We start from the raw sequence: 27,416 nt of genomic DNA on the forward strand, positions 1-27,416 counted from the left end.
CAGCAATTCCCCTTTCCCTGAGCTCTGCCCTCCCAATCCATGGCCATCCATGTTACTCTGTCCCCTGCCCCCTCTATTCATCCCTTTCCAGCATTTCCCCTCTGTGCCTGAGGCCTGCCCTGCAATCCATATCCATCCATGCCCATCTGTCCCCTCCATTCATCCGTATGCAGCAATTCCCCTTTCCCTGAGCCCTGCCGTCCCAATCCATGGCCATCCATGTTACTCTGTCACCTGCCCCCTCCATTCATCCCTATCCAGCATTCCCGTCTCTGCCTGAGGCCTGCCCTGCAATCCATGCTCCTCTGTCCCCTGCCCCCTCCATTCATCCCTTTCCAGCATTTCCCCTCTCTGCCTGAGGCCTGTCCTGCAATCCATATCCATCCATGGCCATCTGTCCCCTTCATTCATCCCTATCCAGCAATTCCCCTTTCCCTGAGCCCTGCCCTCCCAATCCATGGCCATCCATGTTACTCTGTCCCCTGCCCCCTCTATTCATCCCTTTCCAGCATTTCCCCTCTGTGCCTGAGGCCTGCCCTGCAATCCATATCCATCCATGCCCATCTGTCCCCTCCATTCATCCGTATGCAGCAATTCCCCTTTCCCTGAGCCCTGCCGTCCCAATCCATGGCCATCCATGTTACTCTGTCACCTGCCCCCTCCATTCATCCCTATCCAGCATTTCCCCTCTCTGGCTGAGGCCTGCCCTGCAATCCATGCTCCTCTGTCCCCTGCCCCCTCCATTCATCCCTTTCCAGCATTTCCCCTCTGCCTGAGGCCTGTCCTGCAATCCATATCCATCCATGGCCATCTGTCCCCTTCATTCATCCCTATCCAGCAATTCCCCTTTCCCTGAGCTCTGCCCTCCCAATCCATGGCCATCCATGTTACTCTGTCCCCTGCCCCCTCTATTCATCCCTTTCCAGCATTTCCCCTCTGTGCCTGAGGCCTGCCCTGCAATCCATATCCATCCATGCCCATCTGTCCCCTCCATTCATCCGTATGCAGCAATTCCCCTTTCCCTGAGCCCTGCCGTCCCAATCCATGGCCATCCATGTTACTCTGTCACCTGCCCCCTCCATTCATCCCTATCCAGCATTCCCGTCTCTGCCTGAGGCCTGCCCTGCAATCCATGCTCCTCTGTCCCCTGCCCCCTCCATTCATCCCTTTCCAGCATTTCCCCTCTCTGCCTGAGGCCTGTCCTACAATCCATATCCATCCATGGCCATCTGTCCCCTTCATTCATCCCTATCCAGCAATTCCCCTTTCCCTGAGCCCTGCCCTCCCAATCCATGGCCATCCATGTTACTCTGTCCCCTGCCCCCTCTATTCATCCCTTTCCAGCATTTCCCCTCTGTGCCTGAGGCCTGCCCTGCAATCCATATCCATCCATGCCCATCTGTCCCCTCCATTCATCCGTATGCAGCAATTCCCCTTTCCCTGATCCCTGCCGTCCCAATCCATGGCCATCCATGTTACTCTGTCACCTGCCCCCTCCATTCATCCCTATCCAGCATTCCCGTCTCTGCCTGAGGCCTGCCCTGCAATCCATGCTCCTCTGTTCCCTGCCCCCTCCATTCATCCCTTTCCAGCATTTCCCCTCTCTGCCTGAGGCCTGTCCTGCAATCCATATCCATCCATGCCCATCTGTCCCCTTCATTCATCCCTATCCAGCAATTCCCCTTTCCCTGAGCCCTGCCCTTCCAATCCATGGCCATCCATGTAACTCTGTCTCCTGCCCCCTCCATTCATCCCTTTCCAGCATTTCCCCTCTCTGCCTGAGGCCTGCCCTGCAATCCATATCCATCCATGCCCATCTGTCCCCTCCATTCATCCCTATCCAGCAATTCCCCTTTCCCTGAGCCCTGCCGTCCCATTCCATGACCATCCGTGTTACTCTGTCACCTGCCCCCTCCATTCATCCCTATCCAGCATTTCCCCTCTCTGCCTGAGGCCTGCCCTGCAATCCATGCTCCTCTGTCCCCTGCCGCCTCCATTCATCCTTTTCCAGCAAGTCCCCTGTCTCCCTTCCATGACCCCTCCTCGCATCCATGCTCCTCTCTCTCCCATGTCCCAGCCTGGCCCGCCCTCTTCTCCTCCTCCCCTTCGCTTCCATGCCCCCCCCCCCTTCGCATCCATGCCCCCCCCTTCGCATCCATGCATTGGGTTTTGTTTTTTTTTTTCTTCTTTTAAAATGTACCTCCGTGGCGGTTCCGGCAGCGAAGCGTCAGGGAAGGAGGCGGCGCTCTCGGCGTCTAGCCTTCCCTTCGCTGTGTTCCGCCTTCTTTTGACGTCATCCTTGACGTCAGAAGAAGGCGGAACACAGCGAAGGGAAGGCTAGACGCCGAGAGCGCCGCCTCCTTCCCTGACGCTTCGCTGCCGAGCGATGCGATTGGTTGAGTGTCATTGCTCCGCCCTCGACGTCATCACGTTTGACGCGTGGGCGGGGCAGACACAATGGGATCTCACCCCCTTCACCTTTGGCTAAAAGAGGCTTCATAGAACGTTGGAGGTGCGTTTTATATAGAGAGATTTTTCACCAATATTTTTTTCACCCTTTATTTTTATTTTTAATTTTATTTTTAATTTTCATTTTATTATAATTTATTCATCTCTTTTGCAGGTCTATTTTCCTTTTTATTTTATTTACATTTATATTTTTATGGTTTTCTATATTTGGATGTATAGGTTCTGAAGGATATGTGTTTCATACATACACATACAGCTAGTACCCGATGGTGATTACAGCTCAGTGGTGATGTCATTTTGAATATTAGGAGAGGTTTATGTTTTCATTGGACCGCAGTTCTGTCAATCAGGTTTAAGATTGATGTTGCATTCTCCTTTTGTATTGGACATGAGATCCATCAGTTTGGATTAAGCCTGTTGGTGGGTGACACATCATTTGTAGCTGGTATATATTCTGGGATGTTCCATTCCAGTGGCCATCTTTTCTTTGCAGTTGTATTAGTTCGCAATGACCTACTATCTCTCTCTGATTTTGACTTTGGTAAGTTCCCCTTATAGGGGAGTTTTTAATTGTCATTTCAAAACTTTGGTCATTGAGGGAAACCACATGATTCATACCTTGGTTTTTAATTTATTGGTATATTTTGTTGTTAATGGGGTTTCATCTTGCAGTTCTTTTTAAATGACGTGCTTTGGATGTGCTATTTTTAGAGATTTAGTTTTCTGCTGTTCTTTTTAAGAGGTTTTCATCAGCACTGTATGATTTTAATCTGGAACTTTCTGGTGATGGTTTTTATTTTATAGCCATGTATACTTCCCACATACTGGTTATCCACCATTTTGGTTAATTAGCAGCACTTGGTTTTAAGTGACATGTCCGGCACATAGTGGTGTCTTGTATTGTTACTGTTCATTTTGTTGTTTCCTCTTTTTACTTTTATCTTTACCATTTCACAGTGTTATTTTCAGTGCTCCAGTAGTATCATATGCTCAACAGAACATCAGCATATCGATGTGTGTGTTTTTGGAATATCCATATTTTTTGCAATTTCTAATTTTTGTAATTTCAAAATTTGATTTATACGTATAATTACATACATTTTCATTTTATACATTTATATTTGTATTTTTATTATGTTTTTCAATAATATGAATTGTTAGTTTATACACCCACATATATACATACCAGTAATACATTAATAATTATAATATATTCCAGCATTTTTGTACTGGGAACTAAAATGGAGCAATGTATGATTAATAATTATATAGAGAGATTTGTAGAGAGATTCTGAAAATGGTAACTGAATTGAAACATGCGTGGGATAAACATAAAGGAATCCTCCTCAGAAGGAAGGGATTCCCCAGAAGCTTAGCCGGCGGTGGGAGGCAGGGCTGGTGGTTGGGAGGTGGGGAGAGTGTTGGGCAGACTTATATGGTCTGTGCCCTGAAAAAGACAAGTAGAAATCAAGGTAAGGTATTGTGAGGAATGGGTGGATAAGCAGAAGCGGCAGGGGAGAAAAGGTGCCCTTCTTCCATGTAGGGAGGAAAAGGGGAAAGAGGGAGACTACAGAAACTACCGAACCCAGAAGGCCGAGCAGGGCCGAGGGAGGGAGGAGAGGGGAAACTACAAGTCCCAGGAGCCTGAGTTGAGGAAGAAACAAGAGAGGGAGGACTTTCCTTCGCAGAGGAGCCAGGGGGAGGAGGCTGATTGGGAAATGAGATCTGAGGAAGGGAATGAGGAACACCTGCTGGGGGAGGGAGGGACCGAGCATATGGACTGGCAAGTGGGAGAAGAGGAAGGGGGGCAAGAGGAGATGGATATCTCAGCTTTTGCTCGTGGCCAGAGGGAAACTGAAGAAAAGTAAGTCCTGGAAAACACACGGTATGAATTCTAGACCTGAGCAGGAGGTTGTCAGGAGTGAGTGCTGACAAATGAGGGAGGTGGGTCTCTGGGTTTAGCTGAGAAGTCATTGCTAAACCTAGGGGAATTCATACAGCAGTGAGAGAGTTTGGGACTGGAAAGCTGAACTTTGTTGTAGAACTCTGCATTGGGTAGAGAAATGAACTGAAGGTGCCTGTGCCAGGAACAGGACCAGTACGGAGGCATTTTTGCTTGGTAGCCTGGCTGGAGAGAAGCCAGGGATCAGATCGGCTGAGTTGCTGGCCTAGAACTGTGAATGCTTGGTCTGCTCAAAAGTAGAGGACGGCTGGCTAGAGTGAACCTAGCAGAGGAAGCATGATCTGTGTTTGAGTAACAGCTAGGAGGAATACTAGCGGTGCGGAGGTGGTTCCCGGAGCGGAGCAAGAAAGGGCCAACACCTAGAGGTGTCGACTGATATGACAAGCTGACAAGTGGTGGCAGCGGTGGGATCGATCGAGCCCAGGTTCCAGTGAGCTGAAAGCGGACGCGGAGGCGACACCGGGAGTCACGCCCGAGAGCTGGGGAGCTTAAACCCGAAAGCTGATAAACCTCCAGCTTCTGGTGAGCATATCGGGAGCTGGGAGAGGGTGGAGTGAAAACTTAGAGTGTTGTGAAAAGACCACACTTGGTGTTTTTTTTTCTCATTTCCTTGCAGGTGGAAGGTCAAGGTGGTCAGGATGGATCCGAAGGAGATGTTTGCCTTTATGACGCACCAATTCCAAAAGCAACAAGAGATGGCACATAAACTTATGGAGGAGTCGTTGGCGGCTTCCAGAGCTCAGCAGCAACCACTTTTGGACCTGTTTCAGGAATTCCTGCGAGCCGGAGGAAGAGTGCCGGGGCCTGGCGAGAGTGGTGCAACTTTTCGGGGCGAAGGGCCAGCTGGACTGGTAGGACACGCGGGGGTGAACTGGCTTCCGTGGGGAAAGTTGACTGAGGCTGATAATATTGAAGATTATCTGGGGGCTTTCGAGAGGGTGGCGGTGGCCGCGGGGTGGCCGCAGGAGCAATGGACAATAAGGCTAGCTCCTGCACTGTCCGGGGAGGCGTTAGCCGCTTTCCGGGCCCTACCTACTGGACATATAACAGATTACCCAAGGCTGAAAGCAGCTATTTTGGACAGGTTTGGACTAAGCAAACATGCATACAGGAGGAGGTTTAGGGAATTCAAGTGGGTGGAAGGGGAAACTCCAAGGGTGCTGGCTCAAAAATTAAGAGATTTGGTGGGGAAATGGTTAGAGCCAGAACGACGGTCAGTGCAGCAAATAATGGAAGAGCTGGTGCTGGAACAGTTCTTGGAGTCCTTGCCCAGGGGTCTTCAAGTAGATTTGATTAAAAGGGGCTGTGGAAACCTTGAGGAGGCAATTCAGAGTATGGATTGCTTCCTAGAATCACAGCATTGTGCTCGCAAAGTGGCCCAGCAAGGGGGGGGTTTAGGTAGCCCTAAGCTGAGTAAGGTACCTGAAGTAAAGACCCCGAGGAGTTGGGAGGGAAGTAAGGTGGACGAGAGAATGTGTTATCGTTGTGGGAGGAAGGGCCATGTGAGGAGGGACTGTGTGGTTAAACTGCAATTGGTGGCCGGCGGGAGGAGGGGTGGCGGGCATGAGTTCTGTCAACAGGTTGAAGTGATGGGGGTGGAGGTGGAAGGACTGTTGGACTCAGGAGCGGATCAAATCATGCTGGCCCAGTCCTTGTGGGAACAGATCAGGGTGAAGGGAGCGGGGAGAGTGGGGAGGAGGGGACAGGAGGTCACAATACAATGTGTGCATGGGGCGTCTAGTAGATACCCGCTGCAGCATGTTAGGATAGTAGGCCCTTTGGGAGCACATTGGGTCTGGGCGGCGGTTCTGCCTAGGTTGCCGCAAGCCCTTATTTTGGGAAGGGATTGGCCCCCATTTTCGGAGTATTTGAGAGAGAGAAGGTTTAGTCGTTACCCGGTCCCAGCGAAAGGGGGAGGCGGGGCAGGAGCAGTCTTTATCCCATATATTTCCTTTTCAGATGGAGGTATTGGGTGACCCGGGGAAAACCAGAGATACCGGGGGGCATAAGAAGACAGTTCAGCGTCAGAGGGCTCTATCTATGAAAGAACTGGAGCAGGAGGCGGATTTCCCTGAGGAGGCAGGCGAGGTAAGGGAGCAGTTCCCTTCTTTTGAGAGGGAGCAGCGGGCGGATCCCACTCTGCAGTATGCCTGGGAGCGAGTAAGGGATGGGGGCAGATGGGCTCAGGGCCCAGGTTTTGTGATAGACAAGGGGCTGCTTTTCCGCGAACCTGCAGGGGAGGGGATGGGGGAAGTCCGGAGGCAGTTAGTAGTGCCGCGGGGGTTTCGGAACCTACTGTTACGGTTGGCTCACGATCACCCTCTGGGGGGGCATAAAGGAGCCCAGAATACTGTCTCCCAGTTGTTAAGACGGTTTTATTGGCCGGGTGTATATAAGGAGGTTGAAAAATATTGTGAGTCTTGTCCTTTATGTCAGAAGGTATCCGAACAGGGTCCAGGGAGGGTTCCTTTACATCCATTGCCCCGAATAGGGACTCCGCTTGGGCGGATTGCGATGGATATAATTGGACCGATTCAAAAATCTACACGGGGGTTCTCTTATATTTTAGTGATTATGGATATGGCCACTCGCTTCCCTTGGGCAGTTCCTTTACGTAACATTTCGGCTAAAGTTATTGCTGCAGAACTGATTCACCTTTTCTGCGAAGTGGGGTTCCCTCGGGAGGTACTCACTGATAGGGGGTCCAATTTTAGATCCCGGGCACTGGCCCAGGTATGGGAGGCCTTTGGCATTGTCCACATTTGTACTGCTGCAATGGACTGGTAGAAAGATTTAATAAGACCCTGAAGACCCTACTTAGGAAGGGATTGGGCTCTAGCTTAGATAAATGGGATCAGTTACTGCCGTTTGTTCTGTATGTAACAAGGGAGTGTGTCCAGGCCTCCCTAGGGGTGTCCCTATTTGAGTTGTTCTTTGGTCGAGCCCCAAGGGGAGTCTTGGATATAGTGAAGGAGCGTTGGGTACCCCCAGAGCTAGAGGATAACACAGTAGTAGCTTACCTGCAGGATTTAAAGGGGCGGTTAAGGCGGTTGGGGGTCTACTCTAGGGACAAATGGCAGGCCGCGCAGCAATATCAGAAAGCTGTATATGATAAAAAAGCCCAGGAAAGGGAGGTGGGAATAGGGGATAAAGTGCTGATTATGGTCTCTGATAATCCGCACAAATTTAGTGGTAACTGGAGAGGACCTACGACGGTAATCAGGCAGTTGGGGCCAGTTACGTATGAGGTGAGGAATGATCAGGGAAGGAAGCAGACTTATCATATCAATTTGATAAAACCGTGGCATGCCCGAGAGGTATGTTGGGCCACTGCAGAGGACTTAGCGGAGGAGGACCTGGGTCCCCAGATATCCGAGATGGATGCCCAGGGGGAGTTGCAGGTGGGAGGGGTGTTAGACGGGCACCAAAAGGAGCAGATAAGGGCTCTTTTGGGGGAATTTGAGGATGTGCTGACCCCTTTCCCAGGGGAAACGCGTCTGATTATGCATGATATACGTACTGGGGAAGGGAAGGTGGTAAGGCAGAGGCCACATAGGTTGTCACCCCTAAAGCAGCAGGAGGTGAATAGGCAAGTTAAGGAAATGTTGAAGTTTGGGGTGATTGAGGAATCACACAGCCCCTGGGCAAGCCCGGTCGTGCTAGTGCCCAAGTCGGACGGAACATGGCGTTTTTGTATTGATTTCCGCCAAGTTAATGCCCTCTCTGTTCCGGATGCGTATCCGATGCCGAGGATAGAAGAATTGCTGGATAGGCTAGGGACAGCCCAGTTTTTGTCAACTTTGGACTTGACAAAAGGCTATTGGCAGATTCCGCTCTCTGCGGAAGCCAGGCCGAAAACAGCATTTTGTACGCCTCTCGGCCTGTTTCAGTTCAAACGGATGCCATTTGGCTTGAATTCTGCTGCGGCATCCTGTCAACGCCTGTTAGATCAGGTGTTGAGACCACATCAGGCATATGCAGCGGCCTATCTAGATGTCATTCATAGCCAGGACTGGAAGTCACATCTGTGTCAGGTGGGGAAGGTCCTGAAGGCTTTCCGGGACGCAGGGCTGACTCTCAACCCCCAGAAATGTTATTTTGCTCAGAGGGAGGTGAAATATTTGGGTTATAGGGTGGGGAATGGGCACATAAGGCCATTACAGGGTAAGGTCGAAAGTATTCAACTGTTTCCCCGCCCGGAGTCCAAGAAACAAATGCGGGGGTTTTTGGGGCTAGTGGGATATTATTGAAGGTTCATTCCTCACTTTGCTACTTTGGCCGCTCCTTTGACCGGAATGTTAAAAAAAGATAAGCCCAATCGGTTAAGGTGGGGGGATGCAGAGCAGGGGGCATTTGTGGCACTTCGGCAAGCACTGTGTGAGGAACCAGTACTTAGGGCCGTGGATTTTGACCGGGAATTTGTTCTGCACACGGATGCTTCTGGCACCGGGTTGGGGGCAGTGCTATCACAGGTTTACGGGGAGGAGGAACACCCGGTGTTGTATTTGAGCAGAAAGTTGCTCCCTCATGAAACCAAGTATGCAACCATTGAGAGAGAATGTCTGGCAGTAAAGTGGGCCATACAGAAATGTCAGTTTTATCTGGAGGGACGGCCATTCAAGTTGTTTACTGACCATGCTCCTTTAAAGTGGTTAGCGCAGATGAAGGATAGCAATGCTAGACTGACGAGGTGGTATCTGGCATTGCAACCCTTTCAATATCACATTGAACATAGAGCAGGGAGGTTGCTACCACATGTGGACGTGTTGAGTAGGATTGCTAGCCCTGAAGGAGAAGGAAGGGGGAAGAAGCGGGCTAGCCATCACTTAAGGGGGGGGGGTATGTGAGGAATGGGTGGATAAGCAGAAGCGGCAGGGGAGAAAAGGTGCCCTTCTTCCATGTAGGGAGGAAAAGGGGAAAGAGGGAGACTACAGAAACTACCGAACCCAGAAGGCCGAGCAGGGCCGAGGGAGGGAGGAGAGGGGAAACTACAAGTCCCAGGAGCCTGAGTTGAGGAAGAAACAAGAGAGGGAGGACTTCCCTTCGCAGAGGAGCCAGGGGGAGGAGGCTGATTGGGAAATGAGATCTGAGGAAGGGAATGAGGAACACCTGCTGGGGGAGGGAGGGACCGAGCATATGGACTGGCAAGTGGGAGAAGAGGAAGGGGGGCAAGAGGAGATGGATATCTCAGCTTTTGCTCGTGGCCAGAGGGAAACTGAAGAAAAGTAAGTCCTGGAAAACACACGGTATGAATTCTAGACCTGAGCGGGAGGTTGTCAGGAGTGAGTGCTGACAAATGAGGGAGGTGGGTCTCTGGGTTTAGCTGAGAAGTCATTGCTAAACCTAGGGGAATTCATACAGCAGTGAGAAAGTTTGGGACTGAATAGCATTTGAACTGGAAAGCTGAACTTTGTTGTAGAACTCTGCATTGGGTAGAGAAATGAACTGAAGGTGCCTGTGCCAGGAACAGGACCAGTACGGAGGCATTTTTGCTTGGTAGCCTGGCTGGAGAGAAGCCAGGGATCAGATCGGCTGAGTTGCTGGCCTAGAACTGTGAATGCTTGGTCTGCTCAAAAGTAGAGGACGGCTGGCTAGAGTGAACCTAGCAGAGGAAGCATGATCTGTGTTTGAGTAACAGCTAGGAGGAATACTAGCGGTGCGGAGGTGGTTCCCGGAGCGGAGCAAGAAAGGGCCAACACCTAGAGGTGTCGACTGATATGACAAGCTGACAGTATACACAAAAAATGACACGTGAGTTTATCTTGTTGGGCAGACTGGGTGGACCGTGCAGGTCTTTTTCTGCAGTCATCTTCTATGTTACTATGTTGTTTATTCTCGGTTTGTGGGTTCATCCAAATGCCATAGTGTATGTATACAATTCAAAGATGTTCTAAATTAAATTCATTAGGCGGCATATGGACATCTTACATGGCTAATGTTATATTTTCTGTGTTTTTTTAAACATTAGTTTTTAAATATCAGTTTTTATTTTGTTTGAGACATTGTTTCCTATTGTCAGGCTTTCAAGGCAGAAACTAGGTTAGTGAGCCCTTAGGCCACTGCCGTGGAGCAGCAGTGGCAGGCAAAACCACCCCACACCCAGACACAAGGCAGAACTCTGACAGATACAGCTAGACTTCACCTGCGCTTGACCGCCCTTCCCCGGGAGTTGAGCCCCTGGCTGCAGGTGGCTGGCAGGACTTAAAGGACAGGGCAGGCACTGGATACCAACTAGGCTGAACAGGGACTGAGGGTCAGAGGGGAAAGGAATATACATGGGCAGCAAGGCAGGAAACTGGGCTAGGACTCACAGACAGACAATACTACACAAAGCAGGAAATGGATAAGCTAAAGGACAGGAACTGAAAGCTGCCACGCAGCCAGTAAAACAGGGTACAAATACTGACAGACAAGAGACAGGACTGAAAGCTGCAGAGCAGCCACTAAGCAAGAGACACAGACAAACAGAAACTAGACAAGGAATACAGACCAGAAACAAAACTAGGGAAGTAAGCAAATAAACCTAAGCTAAACTACACACAGACTAACTAGAATAAGACAAGGAACAATACAAGAAACCAGACTAGGCAGAAGTGCAACAAAGCACCAACAAACAAGGGACCTTAGACGATGCAAAGGCAAACTCAGAAGGTTTCCAGGTGGTTAATAAACCCATCAGCTGCTGAAACTCAGCTGCTGGAATCGTGAGGCTAGCTGCCAAACTTCAAACCAACTCTGGAGGGCTGGATTATCTGGACCGGACCTGACCAGAAAGAAAGTCTATGGCAGCCACCGGTTCTGACCACCATAGGGCGAGAGGAACACAAACCAAGACCCAGGCAGAAAGCAAACAAGCACAGAGAGGTGTTGTGTAATATGCTTTTGCTTGAAACAATATTCTTGTTTAACATGATTTTGATTTTTAACATATATATTATTCTCATTCTATTTGTATGTTATGTTTTTAGACCCCTGATGAAGGCTTTATATCCGAAACACGGACCGTGTAGGGTCCTAATAAAGTCTGGAGTTCATTCCGTGAGTTCTGATTGTATTTTTTTCCACTCTGCATTTGTTTTCCTTGTTGGATTTGTGGAAGGTGTGAACCCCTTCCTTTTTCTTCTATGGTATACTGCTTGCAATGACAACACAATATGTACTAGAACATTATAATTGGTAGTGAGGAGTAAGGCAAAGTTGTAACATATAGATTTATTTATTTATTGCATTTCTAGCCCACATTTTCCCACCTATTTGCAGGCTCAATGTGGCTTACATAGTACCGTGATGGCGATCGCCAATTCTGGTATGGCAAGTACAGCGTGGTATTGTTAGAGTTCATGAGTGACAGAATAGATTAGGTAATCAAGGAGCAATAGTTAGGTTTTGTCCAGTTCTAGTATTAATTTCGTTATGTTGCAGGGTTCAGGTGTTTAAGTTGGCTCGTTTGGGTATGCCTTTTTGAACAAGTTGGTTTTTAGTGATTTCTGGAAGTTTGTTAGGTCGTGCATTGTTTTCATGACATTTGGTAGTGCATTCCATAGTTGCGTGCTTATATAGGAGAAGCTGGATGCATAGTTTGTTTTATATATTAGTCCTTTACAGCTTAGGTAGTGGAGATTTAGGTATGTGCGTGTTGATCTTTTTGTATTTCTGGTTGGTAGGTCTTTGAGGTCTGCCATGTATACCGGGGCCTCACCATGAATAATTTTATGAACTAAGGTGCAGATTTTGAACGCAATTCGTTCTTTGATTGGGAGCCAATGCAGTTTTTCTTGTAAGGGTTTGGCGCTTTCGAATCTCGTTTTTCCAAATAAGAGTCTGGCTGCAGTGGTTTGGGCAGTTTGGAGTTTCTTAATTTGTTCTTTGCAGTGGCGTTCCTAGGGGGGCTGACACCCGGGGCGGATCGCTGATGCGCCCCACCCCCGGTTGCAGCGCCCCCCCCCTGGGTGCATGCCGCTGGAGGGGGGGGGGTGCCGCACGCCTGCCCTCCATTGTTCCATGCTTCTTCTTTGCCCCGGAACAGGAAGTAACCTGTTCCGGGGCAGAGAATAAGCATGGAACAATGGAGGATAGGCGCGCGGCACCCCCCCAGTGCCGTGCACCCGGGGCAGACCGCACCTACCACCCCCCCCCCCCCCCTAGGAACGCCACTGGTTCTTTGCATTCCACTGCAGTAGTCTAGGTGACGTGGAGGGGCATTATCGAACGGCGGCAGCCATCTCTAAGGCCAGCCCCGGAAGGCGGCGTACCTGAGTGTATTATCAAAACAAGATGGGCGGCCATATTTCATTTCGATAATACGGTCGGGGCCGGCCAAATCTCAACATTTGTGCCGCCCTTAGAGATGGCCGAGGTTAGAGATGACCGGCATTAGTTTTTGCCGATAATGGAAACTAATGCCGGCCAAATCCAAGGTATTTGGTCATGGGAGGAGCCAGCATTTGTAGTGCACTGGTCCCCCTCACATGCCAGGACACCAACCGGGCACCATAGGGGGCACTGCAGTGGACATCACAAATTGCTCCCAGCTGCATCGCTCCCTTACCTTGTGTGGTGAACCCCACTACCATAGCCCTTACAGTTGAGGGGGGCACCTACATGTGGGTACAGTGGGTTTTAGTGGGCTCACATTTACCACCACAAGTGTAACAGGTGGGGGGGGGGGGTGGGCCTGGGTACGCCTGCCTGAAGTGCACTGCACCCACTGAAAACTGCTCCAGGAACCTTCATACTGCTGTCATGGAAGCTGGGTATGATATTTCAGGCTGGCATAGAGGCTGGCACAAAATGTTGTTGTTTTTTTTAGGGGGGTGGGGAAGAGGGTTGGTGACCACTGGGGGAGTAAGAGGAGGTCGTCCCCAATTCCCTCCGGTGGTCATCTTGTCAGTTTGGGCACCTTTTCGAGGCTTGGTCGTGAAACAAAAGGGACCAAGTAAAGTCTACCAAATGCTCGTCAGAGCTGGCCTTTTTTCCATTATCGGCTGGGGGCGCCCATCAGTTAAGCACGCCCCCGTCCCGCCTTTGGTACACTGCCGATACGCCCCCTTGAACTTTGGCTGGCCCCGTGATGGAAAGCAGTTGAGGCCGGCCAAAATCGGTTTTCGATTATGCCGATTTGGCCGGCCCTGAGAGAAGGGCGGCCATCTCCCGATTTGTGTCGGAAGATGGCCTCTCTTCTCTTTCGAAAATAAGCAGGTTAGTACCATTGGTTGTACCAGGTTACGGAATATTTCCCTTGGGAAGAAAGGCTTTACTCGTTTGAGTAAGAAAGTAGGAAGAATTAGAAAGTAATGTGGCTGATTTGAAGAAAGTTGCACATGAGGTCGGAGAGATAGTTAAATATTATCTCAACTAGGGTAGGAGTGGATAAACATGTCCCACTGCAGTATGTGCAGCCCGAGTCAATCCTTGTGTGTGAGCGAGACTAACAAGTTAGTTACTTCTATTAAAGGCTTGGTTGAAGAGCCAAGCTTTAACCTTCTTCCTGAAGTAGAGGTAGTCTTGTGTTAAGCGGAGCCTTTCAGGCAATGCATTCCAGACTGTGATAGTTATATTTACCCAGTCAATATCAGGGTAATTGAAATCACCCATTATTATTGTGTTGCCCAGTTTGTTTGCGTCCCTAATTGCCTTTAACATTTCTGCATCCATCTGTTCATCCTGGCCAGGTGGACGGTAGTACACTCCTATCACTATCCTTTTCCCCTTTACACATGGAATTTCAATCCACAGTGATTCCAAGAAGTGTCTTGTTTCCTGCAGAATTTTCAATCTATTTGATTCAAGGCTCTCGTTAATATACAATGCTACCCCTCCACCAATTCGATCCACCCTATCACTACGATATAATTTGTACCCCGGTATGACAGTGTCCCACTGGTTATCCTCCTTCCACCAGGTCTCAGAGATGCCTATTATATCTAATTTTTCATTTAGTGCAATATATTCTAACTCTCCCATCTTATTTCTTAGGCTCCTGGCATTTGCATATAGACATTTCAAAGTATGTTTGTTTGTTCCTATTTACATCATGCTCAGTACTTGACAGTATTAATTTGCAATCTTTTGTCTGATTTTATTTTTATTTAAGGACACCTGATCTACTACGATCTCTTTTGCAACCTCACTATCGGGATACCCTTTCTTCCCTGTTTTGGTGATATCTTTGAAAGATACCTTATCCTGAACCATGCACTTTAGAGCGACTGGCTCCCCCCCCCCCCCCCCCCCCCCGTTTCTAGTTTAAAAGCTGCTCTATCTCCTTTTTAAATGCCGATGCCAGCACCCTGGTCCCACCCTGGTTAAGGTGGAGCCCAGCCTTTCCGAATAGGATCACCCTTCCCCAGAATGTTGCCCAGTTCCTAGCAAATCTAAAAACCTTCCTCCCTGCACCATCGTCTCATCCACGCATTGAGACTCTGGCGCTCTGCCTGTCTCTTGGGCCCTGCGCGTGGAACGGATAGCATTTCAGAAAATGCTACCCTAGAGGATCTGGATTTGAGCTTTCTACCTAAGAGCCTAAATTTGGCTTCCAGAACTTCTTTCCCACATTCTCCTATGTCATTGGTACCCACATGTACCAAGACAGTCAGCTCCTCCTGGATATGAGGTTTTAAAATAGCAAGCCACAGCACAGATAGTAATGCTGTTGCACTTTGATCCAGAGCAGTGTCTGTTAACAAGCACAGTAAGTAGATAGCTTGAATCTATGTGATGTTTGTGAGATGGTAGCATGGAGTAAAGTAGATGTACAAGTATATCTAGTAAGAATGAGCTTGTTTGGTGATTGAGGGAGAAATAGTGTGTTCTCTTTTTTTTTTTTTTTTTTTTTTTAAATGGGAAGCCACAGCACAGATGGTATTGCTGTTGCATTTTGATCCAGAGCAGTGTCGGATGACAAGTAGTCAGCTTTAATCTGTGATGTTATGGGAGATGGCAGCATGGAGTAAAGCAGATGTATAAGTATATTTACTATAGAATGAGTTATGGTCTTTTGAAAGTTAGTTTCATTTATGCAGCCATGTCTTTTGATGTTATATAGTAAAGGCTGATAAAGTTTTAGGATTCAAGGTGGTCTATTTGTAGAAGATTTATAACAGTGAGTAATTGAATGCTTTACACCATAAAATATAGTCAATTGTTGATATGATGTGAATTTTAATTGAGCTGACTGGTGAGATGTAGAGTTTGTGATACATGGGCTGATCAAGATGGAATTAATGTATATCTTTTTAAATTTTTTAGGCTTTTTTTGAAGGGGTATGTTGATCACCCCTGATTTTATACACTTTTATATGTTTGGAAAGTATCTTGTCTTATCTCCTCCTCCATTTTACTTTTGAATGTGTAATGCATTTATTGTATTTTATTTTATCATTTGCTGTTATGACTATATATATATATATATATATACAGTGGGGGAAATAAGTATTTGATCCCTTGCTGATTTTGTAAGTGTGCCCACTGACAAAGACATGAGCAGCCCATAATTGAAGGGTAGGTTATTGGTAACAGTGAGAGATAGCACATCACAAATTAAATCCGGAAAATCACATTGTGGAAAGTATATGAATTTATTTGCATTCTGCAGAGGGAAATAAGTATTTGATCCCCCACCAACCAGTAAGAGATCTGGCCCCTACAGACCAGGTAGATGCTCCAAATCAACTCGTTACCTGCATGACAGACAGCTGTCGGCAATGGTCACCTGTATGAAAGACACCTGTCCACAGACTCAGTGAATCAGTCAGACTCTAACCTCTACAAAATGGCCAAGAGCAAGGAGCTGTCTAAGGATGTCAGGGACAAGATCATACACCTGCACAAGGCTGGAATGGGCTACAAAACCATCAGTAAGACGCTGGGCGAGAAGGAGACAACTGTTGGTGCCATAGTAAGAAAATGGAAGAAGTACAAAATGACTGTCAATCGACAAAGATCTGGGGCTCCACGCAAAATCTCACCTCGTGGGGTATCCTTGATCATGAGGAAGGTTAGAAATCAGCCTACAACTACAAGGGGGGAACTTGTCAATGATCTCAAGGCAGCTGGGACCACTGTCACCACGAAAACCATTGGTAACACATTACAACATAACGGATTGCAATCCTGCAGTGCCCGCAAGGTCCCCCTGCTCCGGAAGGCACATGTGACGGCCCGTCTGAAGTTTGCCAGTGAACACCTGGATGATGCCGAGAGTGATTGGGAGAAGGTGCTGTGGTCAGATGAGACAAAAATTGAGCTCTTTGGCATGAACTCAACTCGCCGTGTTTGGAGGAAGAGAAATGCTGCCTATGACCCAAAGAACACCGTCCCCACTGTCAAGCATGGAGGTGGAAATGTTATGTTTTGGGGGTGTTTCTCTGCTAAGGGCACAGGACTACTTCACCGCATCAATGGGAGAATGGATGGGGCCATGTACCGTACAATTCTGAGTGACAACCTCCTTCCCTCCGCCAGGGCCTTAAAAATGGGTCGTGGCTGGGTCTTCCAGCACGACAATGACCCAAAACATACAGCCAAGGCAACAAAGGAGTGGCTCAGGAAGAAGCACATTAGGGTCATGGAGTGGCCTAGCCAGTCACCAGACCTTAATCCCATTGAAAACTTATGGAGGGAGCTGAAGCTGCGAGTTGCCAAGCGACAGCCCAGAACTCTTAATGATTTAGAGATGATCTGCAAAGAGGAGTGGACCAAAATTCCTCCTGACATGTGTGCAAACCTCATCATCAACTACAGAAGACGTCTGACCGCTGTGCTTGCCAACAAGGGTTTTGCCACCAAGTATTAGGTCTTGTTTGCCAGAGGGATTAAATACTTATTTCCCTCTGCAGAATGCAAATAAATTCATATACTTTCCACAATGTGATTTTCCGGATTTAATTTGTGATGTGCTATCTCTCACTGTTACCAATAACCTACCCTTCAATTATGGGCTGCTCATGTCTTTGTCAGTGGGCAAACTTACAAAATCAGCAAGGGATCAAATACTTATTTCCACCACTGTATATATATAATACTTGAGATATCACTCTTTTTATTTGTAGTTTTACCCCTGAAGCAGCCTGAGGGCGACACGTGGCCACGTCGGGTACTGCTTTTATCTTGGTTTGAATAAATTATTTCTTTGTTTTTATATTTGTGTATCGGTCTACTTTTTATAACAGACTTTTATGTAGCAAGTAGACGGTTGCCTTTTTTGTTTTTCTTTTTAAAAGGTGAACTAGAACATGTATAAAAGAGACACATTTCACATGCTCCCAAGTATGAGAGAGATTTCAGTATGAAAAAGGAGCTAATGCAGCACCTGAAAAACAATAAAACTGGACCATGTAAAAGTATAGAATATAGGAAAAGCTGTAACAATAAAGTAAACATTACAGAATATCAGAAAAACACTGATAATAGAATATTTTCATGTCCTGGTTATGATAGTAGCTTCAACCAAGAAAAAAGCTCCACTGTTTACATGTACTGAATGTAGAAAAATGTTGTTCACAAATCACAGCTAACAAAGCACCAGAGAACACACACAGGATTAAAACTGTTAGCATGTGCTGAGTGTGGTAAAAGCTTCTGTCAGAAGATCCTCTTCACTATTTACAAAATGAAGCATGCAGGATTAAAACTGTTAGCATGTGCTGAGTGTGATTAAAAACTTCTGTTATAAGCACCAGAAGGGCAATGAACATGGAAAAGCTGATGGTCTTTCCAGGAAGGAAAAGCCAGAACTACCCTGACATTGGACTGTCGAGACCCAATCAGCGGTCTGTGGAGGCTGCAGTGCAGGGTTTCTCTCTTGAGGAGGGAGGTATGAAGAAACAATTTACAGGCTTAAAACACACTGTATTAGATATTTTCCTGTTTTAATTATGTCCTGAAGTGTATTTCTCCTGTTTGGCCAGCAGGTGGTGTTTCTTTGCTGTAAAGCTGTTACAGGGAACTGAATGTTCTTTTCCTTTAACATAAGCAGGAAGCAAGCACCAGTATACGTTTAAATCTTGTTGACTGGGCTCTAATTGGCCTGGAGTTTGAAAAATTACCTAGTAGTACTGACTGTTGCTTCAGTCTTAGCCCTGGAGAAAAGAGAGACAGATCTCTTTGCTGAGGCTTGGTGAATTACATGTCCTGATCTTCCCAGGTACAATTTAGACCGTATGTAAATGTTTAGTTAGCATTATAATTGATCCATAATTCAGTTACCTGTTGTTGTTTGCTGATTGCATATATTTTTTTTGTTCATTGTTCCAATAAACCTGTTTAGTTTGTTAAAGAATCCTGGTGGTTTGTGTGTTAGGTCTGGGAGTGATTTCTGGGAACTGTGGCACCACTGGGAGTGTGGACCCAGTAACCTAGAAATCACTGGGAATAATTTGAGAGCGGGAGACTTGCCCAGAGGCTGTTGTGACCCAGTTGGTGGGAGGAGGGTGCTAGTACTGGAGCACAAGTGGCAGGTGCAGGTGGATCTGAGCTGTTCTTGGGATAAACCAGTGATGGCCAACCTATGGCACAGGTGGCTAGGCATTTCGTGATAGGATGAAACTCCTCTCGTATGATGAAAGGTTAAAGGGGTTAGGGCTCTTCAGCTTGGAAAAGAGAGAGATGAAGGGAGACATGATTGAGGTCTACAAAATCCTGAGTAGTGTAGTACATTTTTTTTTCTTATTTGTTCCAAAAGTACAAAGACTAGGGGACACTCAAAGCTAAATGGAAATACTTTTAAAAGAAATAGGAAGAAATATTTTTTCAAGCTCTGGAAACTTTTGCCGGAGGATGTTGTAAGTTTTGTCAGAATAAAGTAAAAGCAAATTGGGTGGGACCTTACAAGGTTATCGTATGTGGGTTTAAAAAAGGTTTGGACAAATTCCTGGAGGAAAAGTCCATAGTCAGCTATTGAGACAGACAAGGGAAGCAACTGCTTCCCTGTGAATTGTAACATGGAATGTTTCTGCTAATAAGAATAGAAGAGTAGCCATACTGGGCCAGACCAATGGTCAGTCTAGCCCAGTATCCTGTTTTCCAAACAGTGGCCAAGCCAGGTCACATGTACCTGGCAGAAACCCAAATCATGGCAACACTCCGTACTACAAATCCCAGGGCAAGCAGTTGCTTCCCATGTCTGACAATTATGTTAGGAAATACTTTGATCACAAAGCATTTCATTCATTCATTCTATCACTATTAATTTCCAGACTGTAATATTATTTATCTAGGGGTCCCATGTTATATCCTTAAACATTTGCAAACACTACAAAATAGTGCTGAGTTTAGTTTCACGCTAAAAAATCAGATCAAATTACTCCTCTATTTCAGAAATATCATTGGCTTTCAATCAGACAAAGAATTATCCACAAACTTAACCCATTGCCATAACAGTATTGCCATACTAGGACAGACTGAAGGTCCATCCAGGTCACAAGACAATGCTCTTGTCCTAGAAATAAGCAGCAGATTTTCCCCAAGTCCATTTTAATAATGGTCTATGAACTTTTCCTTTAGGAAGCCATCCAAACCTTTTTTTTTAAACCCTGCTAATCTAACTGCTTTTACTGCATTCTCCAGCAACACATTTGAGAGTTTAATTGCTTCGTTCCATAAATGACTATCGTTTAACACTCCCCAACCATAAAGAGGCTATACTCAAATCTACCAGACGCTGTGTTTTCTACTTAACTGCCCCATTTCACTGGAAATCCATTGCCACTTGAAATCTGAGCCGGATCTCTATTTAAAAAGTTTAACCCTGCAATGAAAAATGGCACCTAGGGAGTTCTGCTGCTATGGGTACAACCTCTCTCTACGAACTCAAGGTTTCTTTGCTATCCTCTTCTCTTTACGCCTCTGTTACTAATTTTCATTTAGTATGAATGAATGAAAACTTTTTCCTGTCAGAAATATTGGAGCTCTTTTCATATTATTTACATTTTTATTGTAAACCCTTTAGATCTACCCATTAACCTTAGGTGGTATATCAAGTTTATCTAAATAATTTTCTGTTTCTCTTCACCACCATTTAGCTAGTGGGAACTGAAGGTGACGGCCAAGAAGAGCTGTGATACCAACCTGCAAGATTTTATAGCGCACATGCGTGTGTGAAAATGTCACAAAGTCACAGTTATACAAGTAGTGTCAGTTTCAGGTATCCTATTACCTAACACAGAAATATTTTCCATTTTGTTAGAATGCGTGAATTAAGTAAGTCTAAGATAAAATACACCACTTCCAAAAAATATATATAAATGAAACATTTTTAAATACTTGTTCACCTTAGGCCAGTTGTAGCTTTTGCCTTGGTACAAAATCTGTTAGACTAAACTTGGCATCAGGTGGTTGTGTAATTTCAGTTCTACATTTCCCTTCATTGGTCGCAAAGCTGACTTCAGAGTGATTTTTCAGATATTGTACTCCAGTAATGGTCTGTGGTGGAGTTTTATAAGCATTACCTCACTGCACTGAAGGATTATTTGAGATTCTTTCTCTTTTGTGTGTTTTGGGCTCAGATCGTGGGTAGTTTCAATCCTTTCAGATTGTAGTTAGCTTAATTCTTCAGCATAATTGGTCAAACCTTTCCATCTAATATACACCAACTGACTGTATAAGTGAAGAGATTAATAATTAAACCTTTTTCTTTAACACTTCACCCATAGGAGAGGTATTGCCTGGCACGTAAAGTTAATGAGTAGCAGAGGCAGGGCTGAATACCTTGACCTCAGGCAGGTGTTCCTCTCGGGCAAAGCTGTCCAGCTTCTGACACATTCATGACACCTGCATAATTTCCCCATTCTGTAGCTCAGGCTTCTCTCTGATTTCATTACCACCCTTTCTCTTTTACCGTCTACTTCCCTCTCATCCTTCTATCTCCCTTTATTTGTAGCCCCTCTATATACAGTGTTTCTGCATTAAACAATAGTAAATAGTTATAAAACGGAAAAGATGATTGGTGGGGGTGTCCAGGGATCTACACCGGTACCTTTAACATATTCATTTCAAAATGCAAAGCCAGTTATTCATTCACTGGTGGCTGGGCATACAAAGTGCTGCATTACAGATATTATAGAGTCAAAAGTCTTTCTAAACATGCTAATATCTATAAGGAGCAAAGCTGGGCCTGAAAATGACCTGTGCAGAGACCATTTCCTTTAGGCCTAAAGTAATCCCACTGCTGCTCCTTGTGATCTTGGGCAAGTCACTTAACCCTCATTGCCTCAGACACAAAATTAGATTGTGAGCCCTCCAGGGACAGAGAAATACCCAGTATACCTGAATGTAACTTACCTTGAGCTACTACTGAAAAATATGTGAGTAAAATCCAAATAAATAAATATTTTGCACGCACTATACATTTTTGTAACACCACCATAGGCAGTGCTAGACATTTTCTTCTGCAGACACTGAAATTATACCAGGGTCCTGCAGGGACCTCATGAATGCTATATACTTGTCCAATGGGAGCAGGGCATAATGGTGTGGGCTCATGTGAGTGATTTTCAGCTTCATGGGAACCCTTGGCTGCACTTCTCTATTTACACATTTCACAGTGCAATCTTTAGAGACATTGCTGTTCAGGTGCCATATGTTTTTGATAGGTTTTTTTTATGTCTTCTGGGGGCAGAGAAATGTCATTTTTACAATATGCTTATACATCCAGCCCTACATTTGTAAAACATGTCACAGGCTGTAGATGTTTTGCCTTTTAAAAATGCTTATAAGTGATCTAGAGATGGGAATAACTAGTGATGACACAAAGTTATTCAAAGTTCTTAAATCTCAAGAAGATTGTGAAAAATTAGAAGAGGACCTTAATGAGACTAGGAGACTGGGCGTCTGGCAGATGACGTTTAATGTCAGCAAGTGCAAAATGATGCATGTGGGAAAGAGGAACTCGAATTATTGCTACGTCATGAAAGGTTCCACATTAGGAGTCATCAACCAGGAAAGGGATCTAGGTGTCATCATTAATACTTTGAAACCCTCTGCTCAGTGTGCAGCAGCGGCTAAGAGAGCAAATAGAATGTTAAGAATTATTAGGAAAGAAATGAGAATGTTTTATAATGCTCTTCTATCGCTCCTTGTTGTGACCACACCTCCAATTTTGTGTGCAATTCTGTTCACCGCATCTCAAAAATTGTATAGTGGAATTAGAAAAGGTATAGAGAAGGGCGATGGAAATGATAAAGGGGATGGGACGACTTCCCTATGAGGAAAGACTAAAGCAAGCTAGGGCTCTTCAGCTTGGAGAAAACACCGCTGAGGGGAGATATGATACAGGTCTATAAAATACTGAATGGGCTACTCTCTCTCCATGGGAAACAAATGCAGCACCCCAGAATTGGCTAAAACCCAATTGCTTTCCCATGTATACCCTTGAGTGGTATAAAAGACTAATACCCAGATAGCACCTGTTTGCAGCTGGAATTGATTATACATGCCACTTGTATATTCTTTGGTGTCTCAGAAATAAAGATGATTTCATGTAAAAATATCCTGTAATAAGCTTTGGGTAAGTAAGAATTAAACTTATAATCTTTAGAACTAAACTATCTCTCCTTCTCTTTATTAATATCTGTTAACAATCCCTTGGTTTGATTAAAGAATAAATGAACTGTTCTATTCAGGGATGGAGTCAGTTTTGAGATGTAATCAGCCTTCTCGAGGTTCTCTCTGGTATTAGACAGCTGAACTGCAGAACCTAGGGGACAATTAAACCCCAAATTAATTCAAACTGGTGAAGTTATTTCTTCATTCAATGTGTAATTAAATGCAAGTTCGTTGCCAGAGAATGTGGTAAAATCAGTTAGCTTAGCAGGATTTAAAAATGGTTTGGATATATTCCTAAAAAAAAGTCCATAAGCTGTTAAGATGGACTTGGGAACATCCACTGCTTCTTTCTAGGGTAACCCACATAAAATCTGTTTTATTCTTTTGGGATCTTGCCAGGTATTTGTGACCTGGATTGGCTACTGTTGGATACAGGATACTGGGCTTGATAGACCTTCAGTCTGCTCTAGTGGAGAACGTGGTACGGGCGGTTAGCTTGACGGAGTTTAAAAAGGGGTTAGATAGATTCCTAAAGGACAAGTCCATAGACCGCTATTAAATGGACTTGGAAAAATTCCGCATTTTTAGGTATAACTTGTCTGGAATGTTTTTACGTTTGGGGAGCGTGCCGGGTGCCCTTGACCTGGATTGGCCACTGTCGGTGACAGGATGCTGGGCTAGATGGACCTTTGGTCTTTCCCAGTATGGCACTACTTATGTACTTATGTACTTATGTTCTTAGGTCTATAGTCAGACTAACAATTTTTCTACAATGGCACTGCACACGTGGTGTTATTGAATACGCATATTAATTTTAGCACTTGCGCTGCTGTTTTCTTTTAATATAGTTACTGTGTTTTACCCTTTTTCAAATTCAGGGCAAATAATTTGGTAGGCGTTTAGCCGGCAACATCAGTGACACCTTGGCAAATGGTATGAAGTTGCTCAGTGTGACATAGAGCAGAGATGTAAAAATCATAATACACCTACATTAATTTAGTTGAGTACACCATGATTCCTGGAGAACTTTGGCTACCTTCCTGTATGGTCCTCTTTTTTTTTTTACCTTCATATTTAACACCTCTCTACCTCTTCTGACTTTCACATCTTAACTTCCCCATCTATTGTCCCATTCCCCATCAAGCTGTTTCTTGCTCCCTTCCTGCCACTTTCCCTTTGTCTGTCATAGCACAAGAAGCTAAACAGTAACTACTACTACTATTTAGCATTTCTATAGTGCTACAAGGCGTACGGAGCACTGCACAAACATAGAGCTTACAATCTAATAGACAACAAATAAAGTAAGCAAATCAATTAACGTGTACAGGGTGGAGGCGAGTGGTTACAAGTCAAAAGCAATGTTAAAGAGGTGGGCTGGCACTCTGCAATGATTAGTGTTCTGGCTACTGTCCCTCAATAAAGTGATAATTTGGGAAAAGGAACAAATAATGAAGCGATAACAGTCATTATATATGCCCATGCCAGAGACAATGTGTAAAACTAGAAATAAGCAGAAGCTTAGTACTTCCTGGATTGTCCTTATGCCAAAAATAAGGTGAGCATTGAGAGTATAAGCGTCACTTCATATGTAAAGCTAAACAATTTTCTGTTTCTGATTACAGCCATGACCCTTTGCATGCTACCCTTCATACTCTTCTTGAGTACCCTTGGAATTACAAAAGCTGCCAAAATTGTCATTGTGCCTCCAATCATGTTTGAAAGCCATCTCTATATTTTCAAGACCTTGGCATCAGCACTGCAAGAACAAGGCCATGAAACAATATTCTTGGTGTCTGAAGGCAGGGATGTACCTCCATCAAATCATTACGGGCTACAGCGGTACCCGGGAATCTTCAACAGCAGCACCACCATCGATGACTTCCTGCAGTCCAAAATGCGGAATATTTTCTCTGGTAGGCTGACGATATTGGAGTTCTTAGACATTCTGGATCACTATTCCAGGAACTGTGATATGATGGTTGGGAATCAGGAGTTAATGAATAATCTCAAACAGCAAAACTTTGACCTTCTACTAGTGGATCCTAATGAGATGTGTGGATTTGTTATAGCCCATCTTCTTGGAGTTAAATATGCCGTGATCTCAACTGGCCTATGGTATCCTGCTGAGGTTGGTGCACCAGCTCCTGTAGCTTATGTTCCAGAGTTTAATTCACTTCTTACTGATCACATGAACTTATTGGACAGGATTAAAAACACAGTGGTTTATGCTATTTCCAGATTAGGAATTACTCTCATAGTTCTCCCAAAATACGAACAGATAAAGCGGAGGCATAAGGTGGCGCCAGAGCAGTCCATGCTCGATCTGATCCACGGATCAAGCTTTTGGATGCTGTGCACAGACATTGCCTTAGAGTTCCCAAGGCCAACCCTACCCAATGTTGTCTATGTGGGAGGAATTCTTACGAGACCAGCCAGACCATTACCAGAAGTAAGCCACCTTGCTCTTTAAGTATTCGTTTCACAGAAAAATATCAGCTCTGAAATCTGAGTAATGTTTCGTATCACACTAAGGTTCACAGAGGTGAGTGGTATTGTATGGTCCATAAAGAATCATAGTACTGAAAGGTGTTACACTCAACTCCCTACAAGGGACACTTCTTAAGTAAACAGTAAAAAAAAAAAAATTCACAAACGAAGGTGACAGTATTAATCTGGTATGTACAAATATAGGAAGTATTTCTAATGTCACAGTAGATTGTCGGTGATCAGGCAATGTAAGAACAAAGGAAGAAAGGTATCACAGGAAGATCAGGACCCTGGACATGTACCACAGCAATTTTGTTAAGCGATAGGAGTAGCTAGGGAGTCACTGGGGTGGGTGTGTAGGTAAATACAAGTAGAGATTTCCAAAAGAGGTGGATGAAAAGGCATCACTGAATGAAAGAATATCTGAAACCAGAAATGTAGCAAAGCCAGTAGGCTGAGGAGAAGCATGTTTGATATTTCAGTTGGTCAGGGGTGGAATGTGAGAAACAAAATCAAAAACATTGAACAAATATTTTCTTTCACCATCTATCAAAGTATTGAAGAAAGAGAACTGGTGGCTATTAGAAGAGACACTTTGCATGTAAATAAGGAAAACATATCTTTGCATATTAAGGGAGATCAGAAAGGTTCAGCTTTATTGATAATGCTATTGAACAAGCAGTAATTCTGAAGCACTAGAGATATGATCTGATGACCCTAAAGTGGACCCAGAGAGAAGTCTGGTAACTTTGGTTCAACAGAGGAGAAGTGGAACTTGGGAGAAGAGAGATTAAGATGGGGAGGAGATCTTTTCCTTCCTTATAGTAACCTAGTAGATGACGGCAGAAAAAGACCTGCACGGTCCATCCAGTCTGCCCAACAAGACAACTCATGTGTGCTACTTTTGTGTATACCCTACTATGATTTGTACCTGTGCTCTTCAGGGCACAGACCGTATAAGTCTGCCCAGCACTAGCCCCGCCTCCCACCACCGGTTCTGGCACAGACTGTATAAGTCTGCCCAGCACTTATATTCCACCCTTCCATTCCTCTGCCCCCTTCCACCACTTTTCCTAGATTTAAGTTCTGAAAATGTTTTTTTGCACAGAAGTCTGTACATGTTGCTAAAGTTTATTTTGAAATCCCCACATCTGCTTTACTTGTAAAGAATGTGAAATACAGAATTGGTCTATGTTTCACTTTGAAAACCAGCTTGCTTGTCCTATGTGCAGAAACCACCTAAGTGTACTGCAAGGAGTTTGATAATATGGTTGGCCCCAGCCAAATGCCAGAGATGGCCGGGATCGATTTTCAGCGATAATGGAAACCGAAACCGGCCATCTCAAACCCAGCCAAATCCAAGCCCTTTGGTCGTGGGAGGAGCCAGCATTTGTAGGGTCCAAGAAAACAGCAAGGCAAATGATCTGCAAACTCCAAGATGGAAGGACAAGAAAAGCAGATCAATCAAAGAAAATAGTTTATTGAATGGCAACCTAACAAATCAGCTGATTTGTTTGGTTGTCATTCAATAAACTATTTTCTTTGATCTGCTTTTTTTTGTCCTTCCAGCCAGCATTTGTAGTGCACTGGCCCCCCTCACATGCCAGGACACCAACCGGGCACCCTAGGAGGCACTTCTAAAAAAAAATAAAAAATAAAATAAAAAATAGCTCCCAGGTGCATAGCTCCCTTCCCTTGGGTGCTGAGCCCCCCAAAACCCACTCCCCACAACTCTACACCACTACCATAGCCCTAAGGGGTGCAGGGGGGCACCTACATGTGGGTTTGTTTTTTTTGGAGGGCTCAACATATACCACCACAAGTGTAGCAGGTGGGGGGGGGATGGGCCTGGGTCCACCTGCCTGAAGTGCACTGCATCCACTAAAAACTGCTCCAGGGACTTGCATACTGCTGTCATGGAGCTGGGTATGACATTTGAGGCTGGCAAAAAAATGTT

At 45.4% G+C, this 27,416-nt stretch overlaps 1 protein-coding gene across 3 annotated transcripts in view; it reads left to right on the forward strand.

Moving 5' to 3' along the window:
* The window catches only part of UGT8 (UDP glycosyltransferase 8), a 95,640-nt gene that overhangs the window by 25,270 nt on the left and 42,954 nt on the right, over window positions 1–27,416 (forward strand). Inside the window, exons 1-2 of one of the 3 annotated variants that reach the window (XM_030192726.1) lie at window positions 2,968–3,010; window positions 24,595–25,421. In XM_030192726.1, coding sequence (XP_030048586.1) covers window positions 24,597–25,421 — 825 coding nt within the window. In that variant the 5' untranslated portion in view covers window positions 2,968–3,010; window positions 24,595–24,596. Of the gene's footprint in view, window positions 1–2,967; window positions 3,011–20,471; window positions 20,574–24,594; window positions 25,422–27,416 lie in introns of those variants that run through there. The other 2 variants (XM_030192725.1, XM_030192724.1) reach the window with 2 other exon arrangements.

This window comes from Microcaecilia unicolor, chromosome 2 (genome assembly GCF_901765095.1).
Source record: "Microcaecilia unicolor chromosome 2, aMicUni1.1, whole genome shotgun sequence".
Taxonomy (NCBI): Eukaryota; Metazoa; Chordata; class Amphibia; order Gymnophiona; family Siphonopidae; genus Microcaecilia; species Microcaecilia unicolor.